Below are 12606 nucleotides of genomic sequence, written 5' to 3' on the forward strand. Positions count from 1 at the left end.
GAAGTTGACTATAATGCAGTCTTCTGGATACAGGAACCAGAGTCAGAGAATCGGACTAAGCTCTGGCAACTGACTGCTGATACTGCCTCAGTATAAGTAGAAACCTATCCAGGAAAAAAGAAAGCCACCAGGAGGGAAGACTAGGCAGACAGTTCAAGCAGCTCACAGCACCACCTGCAGGCTGGAGGAACACTCGGCAAGCAAGGAGGAGAATACACCTCCCTAGATGCCCAGAGGTGGTCCTTTCACTCACCACTGATACCCACAGTCAGTTGGTTCAACTTGCAGATGTTTTCTTTTAGAAGAACAGGCAGGATATCTTGAATGGTAATCAAAATAAACTTTTACTGCAACCAAAAAAAAACCTTAAGTCCATTTCAAAAATAAAAGCAATGTCCATGAATCTTCCAAATTTTAATACAAAAGTCCACAATGACTGTTAGCAAAATGATGTTCTCTGAGCCAATATCCCTGTGAGATAGGGATAACTATCACACCCACATTCTCGAGCGACTGAACGTGAGCTCCTTGCAAAAAGGCCAAGTCGCATTCTCTCCGATGGTAAATCAGAACTCCAGGGACCTTAGTTGGCAAAGTTCAAACACCTCCAAAATACCAAAACTCTCTTCTCCAAAACCTCTCTTTTTTACTCTAGGGCCACCCCCCCCCCACACTTTAGTAACCAGTAGGACAGAGCAGCACCCCATCCTGACTCCTTCCAGCAGGGGGACTCCCTTCTGAAAGAACATACCTCTTTCCAAAAAAGCCCAAACTCTATCTTCACTCCTACTGTCCTTTCCCCCTATTCACTAAGGGCCAGATCTTAAATTGTATGCACGGGCGTAGATTTGTTCACGCAATCTGGCGCGAACAAATCTACGCCCGATTTTATAACATGCTTGTGCTGCCATGCGCATGTTATAAAATCCGGGCTCGGCACGCACAAGGGGGTGCACACTTGTGCACGCCGAGCCCAAGGGGAGCCCCGATGGCTTTCCCTGTTCCCTCCAAGGCTGCTCTGAAATTGGAGCGGCCTCGGAGGGAACTTTTTTTCACCCCCCCCACCTTCCCCTCCCTTTCCCTATCTAACCCACCCCCCAGCCCTAACTAAATCGTCTCCCCTACCTTTATTTCAAAAGTTACGCCAACTTGCGCGCACTGGCTCGCCGCTGTAAATTATGTCCCTCCCGATGCAGCCGCGTTTGGCGAAAAATGGGTCCGTGTTGGGGGATCTTATTTAAGCATTGTGTCTTTTTGAAGCAATGGAGTTGCCGCCAATAAAAATTTAAAATTGCCTCAACTTTGAAGTTGTCATCGGGACTCATTGAAAACTTACTGCATTTCCTGATTTATGCTACTGTATGCTTGAAGTGCAGTATTCTGCTCCCTATTTTGTTGTGGAGATAATACAATAAAACCTCAGTTTGTTTAAGCTAGGTTTGCCAATTTTGCCTTTAGAGAAAAAGAAAATAAGGGACATATTGCTCTCACAGCTGATAAAGGAAGCTGTGTGGCTGTAGCAAGGGACCTATCCAAGCAATGTTTCTGCTAACCTGCGTGGGGGACTCCTGACTGCATTCAGATCACCTGGCACCACTCCAGCTGCCTCACGATTTGATCTGTGCAGGGGGCCCTGCAGTCTCACAGGGACCTACTGGCCCTGCAGTACCAAACAGTTACAACATAGCAAGAAGCTCTGCTATTAGGAACCTTGTTCCCGAGGTATGCCAGCCCCGGGCAGCAGCAAAAATATTCCGAATTCAGGAGTCCAGAAAATAAATACAAGTTTTGTAACCATGCAGGTGAATAAATCCTTTGTGAGCATTAATGTAGTGTCTATGGTAGCTCTTCCTCCTGTGTGCGCCGTAACCTCTTTCTTTCAGGCATAAATATCTTTTTTTTAACTTCTACAAACCCCTCCTAAATATCCCTCTTTACGACAGTTACTAGTTGGCAAAATCTGAACAGCCCAAAGATATTTGCCCTCTGAAGCCTGAAACCACGAGTCACATGGCAACTGTTTTAGAACAGCAGAGGGATTCTAAGTGAAGCTCTAGGTGGTGACTGGCTGTTCTTCCTAAAAGCAAAGTACTCACCTAGCAAATTTATAGATGCTAGAAAAATATTTCATTTTTACCGTTGGGGAGTGGTCTGGAGTAAAATAATGTGACCGCCGAACAAATACTCACCAACTACCATCTAAATCAAATGATTGCACTGAAAGGAATCATGTATAATTTGGTTCTCTCACTGAAATGTTATATTAGCTGTGAATGATACAACACTTTGATGTCTCACAGATTCACAGTTACCCCAGCAGTCAACGGGTTAAGCCGTCACCTTGCAATATATTTCTTTGCGCACTGGATTTGCATTCATGGGTGGAAAATTCACTCCATTCATTATTTCATAAGTACTGTTCCTCTTACCTCAATCCCTTCCTTATTAATTGTATATTCATCAAAGTTCAGAACCGCGGTCTTGATGCTGCTCGCTGTCGGAAGCACAGTCAGACCTATGTTTATTGCATTGCTCCTCTTTGAATCCAAAACCGTTATTATTTGCTTTTTACCTTCAGCAACTTTCTGCGGGACAGAAAAAACAAACACAAAACAAAATCAGATCCCATTCAATACAAAAAGCAAAGCATATTCCACAGAGCAAAAAAAGGCATAACCCTGTCTCCATGAAGCTCAGATAAAAGTAGTTTTGGCTGCCATGTTGAATGCACAGAAATAAAGGTTAACAAATAACAAAGCAATTACAAGCCATAAAATTAGGCAGCCTGCCACCTTCTGATCCCCCATCAAACCTCCCCTCACCGCTGTCACTGGAATGCCTTTTACTCTTCACTTAGTGCAACCGCACTGCTTTATATTTCCTGGTAATGCCATCTTTTACTCATTTGAATTCTGACCTGAAGAGGACAGTATTAGCTCTGGAAAGAGAGCCGAGAAGAGGTCAGTATTCAAAGCTGTTTAGATGGATAACTTAAAAGTTATTCATGGTGAGGGTTAACCAGTCCGTATCCAGCTAGATTTCAGCTTAAGTCAAGTCATTATCTGAATAAATCTAGCTGGATAAAAGAGAGGTAATTCTGGGGGCGTGTGGGAGACGTGTTACGTTATCAGGCTAACTTAGCCAATTTTAAACCAAGTAACCCTTCTAGCAGTGGGAGGGTAAACTGTGTATAGTTTACACTTCTGGTGCAGCTTATGATAAAAACTGCGCTGGGGGTCTTGCAGCAGAGAAGCTGATTTAGATTGGGGGGGGAGGGGGGAACCTGGTGGCTGCAATACATTACAGACCAAAGAAAGGGCTTGTAGAGGCAGGGGGGAGAGAAAGGCCCACAGCGGATCCGGGGACATTTTCGGTAGTTATGACAAAAAAATATCTAGGATTTTGGATAATAGAAAGACTAGGGGGCACTCCATGAAGTTAGCATGGGGCACATTTAAAACTAATCGGAGAAAATTCTTTTTCACTCAACGCACAATTAAACTCTGGAATTTGTTGCCAGGGGATGTGGTTAGTGCCGTTAGTGTAGCTGTGTTTAAAAAAGGATTGGATAAGTTCTTGGAGGAGAAGTCCATTACCTGCTATTAAGTTCACTTAGAGAATAGCCACTGCCATTAGCAACGGTAACATGGGATAGACTTAGGGGTAGATTTTAAAAAGCATTTACTCGAGCAAAACTGGTTTTTGCTCGAGTAAATACACTTTACTCAAGTAAGTGGGCTTTTCAAAATTGCTACAATATATGCCATTGAATTGTCCATAGGATTTACTCAAGTAAGTGCACTTTACTCGAGTAAATAGCTTTTGAAAATTGCTATGATAGTATGTCACATTTACATGCGTAACTCCTTTGAAAATGACCCCCTTAGTTTTTGGGTACTTGCCAGGTTCTTATGGCCTGGATTGGCCTCTGTTGGAAACAGGATGCTGGGCTTGATGGACCCTTGGTCTGACCCAGTATGGCATTTTCTTATGTTCTTATATGAGTGGGGTGGGGGCAGGGGTGCAAGGCTCAATAAGGGAGGAAAATCGAGCCACAGACCCCTTTAATTCTTCTTGAAGATATCCAGATAAGAGGCAAGCAATCCGGCCACACAAGGCCAGATAAACTAAACGGCTACATCCGTACCTAGCCATTAAGGCTTTTAAGTTATCCAGCTACACGTAATTGGATAACTTAGAGCAGGATGCTTATCCAGCTGAATACACGGGACAAGTAATCCAGCTAACTTCATTCAGATAACTTGTCCCCTACCCAGCTTATACTGAATATGACTTCCCAAACTGTATTTCTAGTCCAATAAAAAGTATCACCTTACATATTTATTTTGATTTTGTTAACCTTTATTTCTGTCCATAAACCTCAGAACTTATTTCTCATCACATCTTTTTCAAGTACCCTGTGCTCTGTCCTCTCGCCTCTCATCCACCTTTATCTACTCAGCCCTGCCTCAAAAGTCTTTTCCCGTATGCCCAAACCTTTCAAAGGCTTTCCGAGTCACTGCTAGACCTGTCAATAACTTTGCTGGAGAAACCGAGACATGAAAACATGTAATCTTCTTGGTGGTAAAATAAACCATGGAAAGAATTACGGCTTGCACTTTGAAACCCTACAGAAAGATCCCATGAGGGAGTAATTATGTGCCATGAAATATCTTTCTAAAGCTGACAATGCTCCATGCAGCAGAGAAGTACATTTTTGTTGCTGTAAGGACCAGGAAAGCAAAGGATTTTCTCCTGTTTTGTGTTTATGGGAAGAATAATTAGTGCATCTGACACCCTACACCTTGTTTCTCTAACATGCTGCCTATGTTCAAGATTCTACATTTTAAAAACCCGTTAATTCGGGAAGCGGAATCAATGGTTGGATGTTTGGGGAACAGCTGAGCTCTAAGAAGCCGCTATTAGATTCTGAACTGCAATTTGAACACTTTTCTACTTTACTACATTTAATATGACAAAAATATCTAGGATTTTGCTTCCCATTAATTTTAAAATAAAATTCTCCTCCCCCAAATCACCGTAAAGAGCATTTTTTAAAATACAGATTGGGCCAAGAGAGCTACAAGGTCAGATGGAGAAATCTGAGGGCCGGGGAGTCCAACCATTTCCAATTGCCTGACAGCAATGCCTAAGTATTAATCCAGAGGAAGGCAAAACAAAGGAAAACCTATCAAATTCTGTAATCCTATAAAAACGTCCCCGTCCCCCACCCCCCCCCAAGCAAAAAATGGTGAATGCAGCGTGTACATCCGAGGGGGTTAAATGCGGAAACTGAATGAAGCATATTATTTTAATACAAGGCAGGTCTAAATGTTTTGCATAAAGTGACCAGTCGCATCCTGAAACTTCAATACACTTGTAGTAGGAACTACAACACGGCATCCAGATGTTCTAAGATGGTCGCTATCTGGAGGGATGCTGACCAGCCTTAATGTGAGGTCCTATAAACATTTCAGGATTGATAATTCAACATTATTAGATAAGTATTATTTGTTGATGCATTGCTGTACAGCCAGATTCTCTCTTGTGTTTTACAGAAAATCTACAATCTGAAGCAATCGGCTTTGAGAAACAAGCCCCTGATGCAGTAAATGAAACATATCATCATGTTGGGCATGGTAAAAAATGAAAGGAAAGTAAAACTTTGCTTTATTTGCAAGTTACAAAAAAAACAAACCCCAAAAACAGTTTAATAAAAAATTTAGTGGACATTGTGTGACCTGAACTTCTGCAAGGTGAACAAATCCAAGTATCCTGCATTCGGGTGTTATGACGGTCCTTATTTAAATATCTATATTGTTGTTGCTGTGGTATAGTTATCACTACTTAAGAAGAAAGAAAAATAACACAAATCTTTTTTCTAGGGGGATCATTTTAAGCCTCCAGATCAGCAATATTCCCCAGGGTGTAATTACATCATCATGCTCACAGATCTTTATTTTTCTCCAAACGTGTCTCTCATTTTCTTCTGAAGATATTTAATGTTGGTCATGGCTATCTCTACTGACCAAACGTCCCATAATTTAATCACTGAGTGAAAAGAATCCTTTCACCTGTGGATGACAAAACCTATTTTCCCCTTAACCTTACAGGACGCTGCTTTGTTCTGTTTCTTGATTCTAGAGTAAAACGTAAACCTGCAAGATCCCTATAGCGTGCACTGCTACTCGTGGTACAGTGTAATCATAAACGCCATTAATGCGCATAACGCTGCGTATGTCCCGGGGCTTGCAAAAAGGGGCGTGGCGTGGGCGGTCCAGGGCGAGGGGTGGCATGAGCCTCCAAGCACAGCGGCCATTTTCCGCTGGGCCTAGGATCGCGGGCCGGCTGTCGGCCAGTGCGCGTAACTTATTCAACAAAGGTAAGGGGGGGGGGGGTTTCTAGGTAGGGCTGGGGGGTGGGTTAGGTAGGGGAAGGGAGGAAGGAAAGTTCCCTCCGAGGCCGTTCCGATTTCGGAGCGGCCTCGGAGGGAACGGAGGCAGGCTGCGCGGCTCGGCGCACGCAAGTTGCACAATTGTGCACCACCTTGCGCGCGCCAGCCCTGGATTTTATAACATGCGCGCGGCTGCGCGCGCATGTTATAAAATCAGGCGTAGATTTGTTCGCGCCGAGTTGCGTGAACAAAGCTGCGACCGCGCGCAAGTTTTAAAATCTGCCCCTTACTGTATTTCTCTCTCTTGTCACCAGATTGTCTCCTCTTGGTCTCTGGTGTCCCTTTTCTCTCCATGGCTGGCTATTTTTCCCTCTTTTTCCTAATCCTCTTTTCTTTACCATCTTCTTCATCCTTTTGTCATCTTTTATTTATCCTCCATCTCCAAGATCTGTTTCATTTTCTATGCCATTTTCCTGGTCACTCTTATTTGGAGCTTCATATTGTGACCTCTTGCTCTACAACTTTCTAATTCTACTTTTTTTTTTTTTATAAATTATTTGAATGTCTCTATTATATTTCTCTGCTAGAGTATAAAGTTATTTAGGTTGTTACATTTCATTTCAGACACAGGGATTCGCACCAAATCCTAGTTAATGAGCATGTGACCATTCTTCCAGCTTTCTTAGATTGTTCCCCATTTTAAAAACACCACTCTGCAACAGATCTTAGTATCATTTGCAAAAAAGCTCCAAACCTTTCCTAGTAAACCCCTTTGCAATATCATTTATGATCATTTTAAACAGAACTGGCCTAGGATTGTCCCTGTGGCACTCCACTGGTAACCACTTTTTGCTGGGAATGAACTCCAGTGTTGTCTATCAGAGATGTGCATCCGTTTCAAACAAATGCGTATAATGTGACGAATGAGGCCATTTTCAGTTTGTAAGCAACTAACTGAATCAAAAAGAGCCTCCAACAAAAATACCTGAAATGTTTTGGGGATTTTCATGTACGAATATTTGAAAACAAAACTTAGAAAAGGGTCTCCAACAGGTCTAGGCCTTAGTCTTGTGCCAGGACCTGGGTCCCATTACCGAGGCCTAACCTGAGGCCAGATCCTTTTGCAGAGATTCAGGCTCAAGGCCAGGTCCCATCACTAAGGCCTGGGCCAATGCCTTGCCTGACACTGGGCCAAATCTGAGGCCGGGTCCCAACACTGGGGCCCAGCTTGAGGCCAGGTCCTGTCACCAGAGCCTAGGTCCAAAGCCAGGTCTCTTTGATAAGACCCAGTCCTAGGTCTACACAAAATGCCAGGGTACAGCCGAAGGCCTGTTCCCATCGCCAAGGCCCAGGCCTAAGCTTGACACTGAGCCCAGTCTAAGACTGGGTCCCAATACTGAGGTCCAGCCTGAGGACAGGTTCCGTCACCAAGGCCCAGGCTTAGGCCAAGATCTAGGTCCAGGTCCAAGGCTAGGTACCATTAAAAAGGCTGGGCCTAGGTCTAGGTTCAATATTTTCCTGCAATCCACCCCTGGCCATGAGAATTGTAAACCACATTGGGTGACCTACCTTAGGTCTGGATCGTGGTCTAGAAAATTGGAAACACTGAAAAACACACAAAACGTACAGTTTTGTTTTTAAAAACGAGACCATACAAATTATATAATACTGAGTACCTTTGAACTAGGTAGTTCTTTTGCTTTGGATTCAAAGAGATGTCCCATTTTATCAGCATCCACAGTAATCTTTTCCAGGGACGTCCACACAGTGTTTTGACCAAACCTGCCACTTTTAGAGGTAACAGGCTGTCTCAGTTCCTTCCAAAAGAGCTTCACAGTCTTCTTCTTCTTATCAAGATGAGAATGCTGAACTTGGGAAGATGAAGGTAAAAACCCAGGAGGCGGGGGGAAAGATAAAGAAATGTCTGTATTGGTAGGCACTGGGGGTGGCAGAGGTGGAAGAGGGGGACATGCAGGTGGTGGTGGTGGTGGAGCGGGTGGAGGTGGTATGGATGGTGAAAGCATGTCCGAAGGTGAAAGTGACACAGCGAAGTTAGGAGGGGGAGGGGGGAAATGTGCAAAGTTCAAAGAACCCGTTTCCAAAGGCAACACATCCAGGACATCGAAATCATCTTCTTCGCACAAGTCCGTAAAATCCAAATCGTTAATCTTTAAGTGTTGCTGGTTTGCTTCCCTCTGATCCCACACAAATTCAGCCTCCCTTTTCAACGGTGTCATTCGCGTTTTTTCCAGATTCCTGGAGCTTATTTCTGCATCGATGCTGTGCTGAGCCCTCAGAACTTTAGTCTCAGGCTCTGAAAACCGTTCTCTCTCCTGGCTCCCTTCCTCGGTCTGAAAGCTGGAGCTCGGCGCACTTTCTCTTGACTGTAATAAAGGTTTGCAGTGCACACGGTTGGGTAAATCATCTTCTTGGGTCCCTTGCAAGGAACCTGTTTTGTTTTTGGAAAATAGCATGTCCAACATAAATTTCTTGTCAGTCGAGATGGTACTACAGCGATCAGCATTAAACTGACGAAGGCTGCTTTGACCTGCTGAAAACATTAAACACACTGTGACACAACCAGCTGCATACAATAAACGGACATCAATACAGCCTCTGCTATCTGATGTGCAATACTGCATGCTTTACTAAAAGGATTAGTATTTCAATGCAGTGTTGCGGCTCTTTATGAATTTCCCTTTATTTGCTATAGTTACTTCATGAAGAATGTCAAATTTGATATTTACTATGGGGCATGATTCAAATAGGGAAGAAGCATGGTATTTTACCAATAACTGAGAGAGTCAAACCCTCTACCCAAGAGTCACTATCTGTATAATGGCTTCAAATCTAGGTATCCATATTCAGAGGTATTTATCCGGACAACTTAAAAAGTTATTCGTGTGCATTCGTTTCTTCCGTTTCAGCAGGTACCCGCATACCTCACTGACTTTCTAGTACATGTGGGGAAACAGAGAGTATGCCTGTATCTCATTAATAAAAATACATGCATGCTCTCCATTTCCCCACGTGTACTAGAAAGTCAGCAAGGTATGCGGGTACCTAACGAAACGGAAGAAACAAATGCACACCCCTACTACATATCCCAATAAAAGTTAGCCAGATAAGTTTATCTGGCTTACTTGGCCATCTGGTCAGTGACCAAATATTGACTTCATAGTGTTTTCTTTCTATGCAGCACCATAAGTGGCCATGGCCATCCTTGAAAATGCAACTCCTTCACTTCTTTCTCACTTATATAGAATTCAGAGTCTCCAAATAGAGTTGGATATTTTGTACAAAAGTCCTTATTCAGCACCTGCTACTAATCAGTCCCCATACAGGCATTATCCCTGCCTGTTTGAAAATGTGTACTCCTACCAGTTGTAGACAGAATGGCAGTCTTTACTAAACCCAACGTATGAGTGAGAGAAGCAAGTATCATTTTTAACTCTTATTTATATACAGATCTCAAATGTTTATGTATTTATTTAAAATATTTATTGTCCATGCCTCAGACGTTTGGGGTGGGGTACATCACATCATAAAAATAGGGCATTGACTATACATAAAAACTGATGACAGTCAAACAACCACAAATCGACTGTTGAAAGGTACACTAGACTCCACAGATTCTAGTTTCACTTGCTATTCTCGGCGTAGTTGTCATGTTTTTCAATTTATTTATGGTGAAATATTCGGGGTACTCTTTGTACCTTTGAATATGATTTCTTTATTTCAATATTTGCCAAGATTTCGATACGAAAGCTCATCTTAAAGAGTCATTCTTCTCAGATATTCAATTTGTATGAAACATTTTCAAGCCGACTGAAGAACCAGCTGCTAAGTGACCACTACATCAGACATCTATATAGGCTGTATTTAGCCTTCACGCTGTGTGCACGTTTATTGTTTTTCATCCTTATACATCTATGTATGTCCCCTGAAGAATCCTGCGTGTGTGCTGGTGAAACTGTGGCCTGTGGTTGAGAATTTGTGTGAATTTTAAATGTTTGTTTGTTTGTCTACATACTAGACATTTAAATATTGAGTATCATCTTTATATAATAAAAATATTTTGCTATTTTGTAAATTTGGCTTAGGCACTTTTTTGTATGTATGGGCAAAAAATTCCACAGTAAAGGACCTACTACAGCAAAACCCCCTTTTTTCTGTGTCAAGTAAGTGCACCATTTTGAGAGATGGAAAGTCCTAGAGATTCTGACTGAACAATCAAAGGTTACGTACTGGAGTGTAGATATTTAGTATAGATGCATCCATATGGACAACACATTATATAGTAAGCTGTGGATAGTAAGCAAATTTCTGTATTAATTTGCTGGTTTCCCTATTGGTATTAGGTCACAGACAGATGAACACGACCTTCCCACAGGGTATTTTTTTCTACTTTGTAAAGAAGCCTAAAAATATAACTGGTTAAGCTGGAAGATGACCAAAGGCTCGTGGACCTCAACCTTCTTTCACTCTATGATTGACCAATGGATGTGAAACAAAACCAAACCCTTATATCTGCAACCAATTTGGAAACATTGTGAAAAAAGTATTTCCTAATTTCAAATACAGCAATTCACATAAATCCCTGAGTTCTCTCTTTTCTGCAGAGTCTATCTAAATCCTACCCGCGATTCTATCTCCTCCAAAAATATATCATTTGGTAGTAGGAAAGAGCTTTTGTTTAACACAAAATAGAAAATCTCAACAAGAATTCATTTTGTTTAAAAAAAAAAAAAAAAAGAGGAAAAGCAATCGATACCAGCCCCAGGGCTTCTCCTTCCTCCTACCTGCCGCCAAGTTTTGCTCACCCCGAGCTTAATGCAGATAGGCAGGCAGGGGAAGGGGTGACTTTCTCTCTTTCCCGTGAATATGCTATCCTTAATCCTTCTCATTCTCTTCCACCCCCCTTGTTCTTCTTCTCTTACCCTTCCCCCCTACCTTTACTCTCCTCTTCTGTCCCCTTTCTTCCTCTGTTACTTCTCTCTCTCCCCCTGCTCTTTCCTTGTTCCTCCTTTCCTCCCTCTCTTGCTTCACTCTCTCCCTTGCTCTTCCTTCTCTTTTTCCCCTGCCAGTCAAACTCAGAAAGTAGGCGCATTAGTTCAACGTAGAACCTCCTGCCTGCTGAGATATTATTTAATGTTGAAATCTTGATTCAGTGCTTCCATCGTTGTGCCAGCCTCTGCATACACTGAGACTCAGAGTTTCTCTGTTTGGAGGCAGCACAATCAGCTCTCCCAGCTAATCACCCTGGGTATTTCCTTTATTTTTCTGTCCATGGTCCATTTACTTGAGGATGAAGGAAAGAGGGTTTATCCGTTCAGACACCTCTATTGGCAGAACCATTAGCTTTGAAAGCAAACTGCCCCAGAACAGAAATGATGCTAACTGTGCCAGCAATATGCAGAGCTCTCAATATTCATAGTCCTGCCACTTGCACTCTACCCTCCACCCGCTAGAGCTTAAACCCTCTGTCATGTGAGGGTCCCAGCAAGCACCACACGGGCTTTCCTGCACGTACACATGGGCCTCTGAACTGGCAACCTCCCACCCACCAACTGGCTTCCTGCTTGCCTCTGAGCAAGTTCCCTGTCCACAAGCTACCCCCCCAAGGGTTTCTGGGGGCACCGCAACCTCAAAACCCTGAGATCCCTTTGAAAATTGTGACAGCACACAGTGCCTATGGACACTTGCACCTGCTTTTCTGAGCAGGCTGGGAAATAGCACATGTACATTTGAAAATGCGATGCACGTGCACTGTTGCCTAATCCTGCCCAAAACATGCTCCCCTTAACCCAGCTGAAAGTATGCACATTGTGGAGCCATGCACATACTTTTTAGAAAGGTCAAGAGTGAGCAGGTTTTAAAAAGCTCTTGTACTTAAGAACATAAGAATATAAAAAATTGCAATTCTGGGTCAGACCAAGGGTCCATCAAGCCCAGCATCCTGATTCCAGCAGTAGCCAAACCAGGCCACAAGAACCTGGCAAGTACTCAAATACTAAGAAGATGCCATGTTACTGATGCCAGTAATAGCAGTGGCTATTCCCTAAGTCAACTTGATTAATAGCAGTTAATGGACTTCTCCAAGAACTTATCCAAACCTTTTTTTAAACCCAGCTACACTAACTGCACTAACCACATCCTCTGGCAACAAATTCCAGAGCTTAATTGTGCGTTGAGTAAAAAAGAATTTTCTC

The 12606-nt window shown here is 42.9% G+C and overlaps 1 protein-coding gene across 2 annotated transcripts in view; it reads right to left on the bottom strand.

Moving 5' to 3' along the window:
* The window catches only part of FHOD1 (formin homology 2 domain containing 1), a 302110-nt gene that overhangs the window by 80164 nt on the left and 209340 nt on the right, over positions 1 to 12606 (bottom strand). Inside the window, exons 13-14 of one of the 2 annotated variants that reach the window (XM_029608780.1) lie at positions 8071 to 8945; positions 2430 to 2585 (exon numbers count right to left, since the gene is read on the bottom strand). In XM_029608780.1, the coding sequence (XP_029464640.1) occupies positions 2430 to 2585; positions 8071 to 8945 (1031 nt within the window). The remainder of the gene's footprint in view (positions 1 to 2429; positions 2586 to 8070; positions 8946 to 12606) is intronic. The other variant, XM_029608781.1, reaches the window with a different exon arrangement.

This window comes from Rhinatrema bivittatum, chromosome 7 (genome assembly GCF_901001135.1).
Source record: "Rhinatrema bivittatum chromosome 7, aRhiBiv1.1, whole genome shotgun sequence".
Lineage (NCBI taxonomy): Eukaryota > Metazoa > Chordata > Amphibia > Gymnophiona > Rhinatrematidae > Rhinatrema > Rhinatrema bivittatum.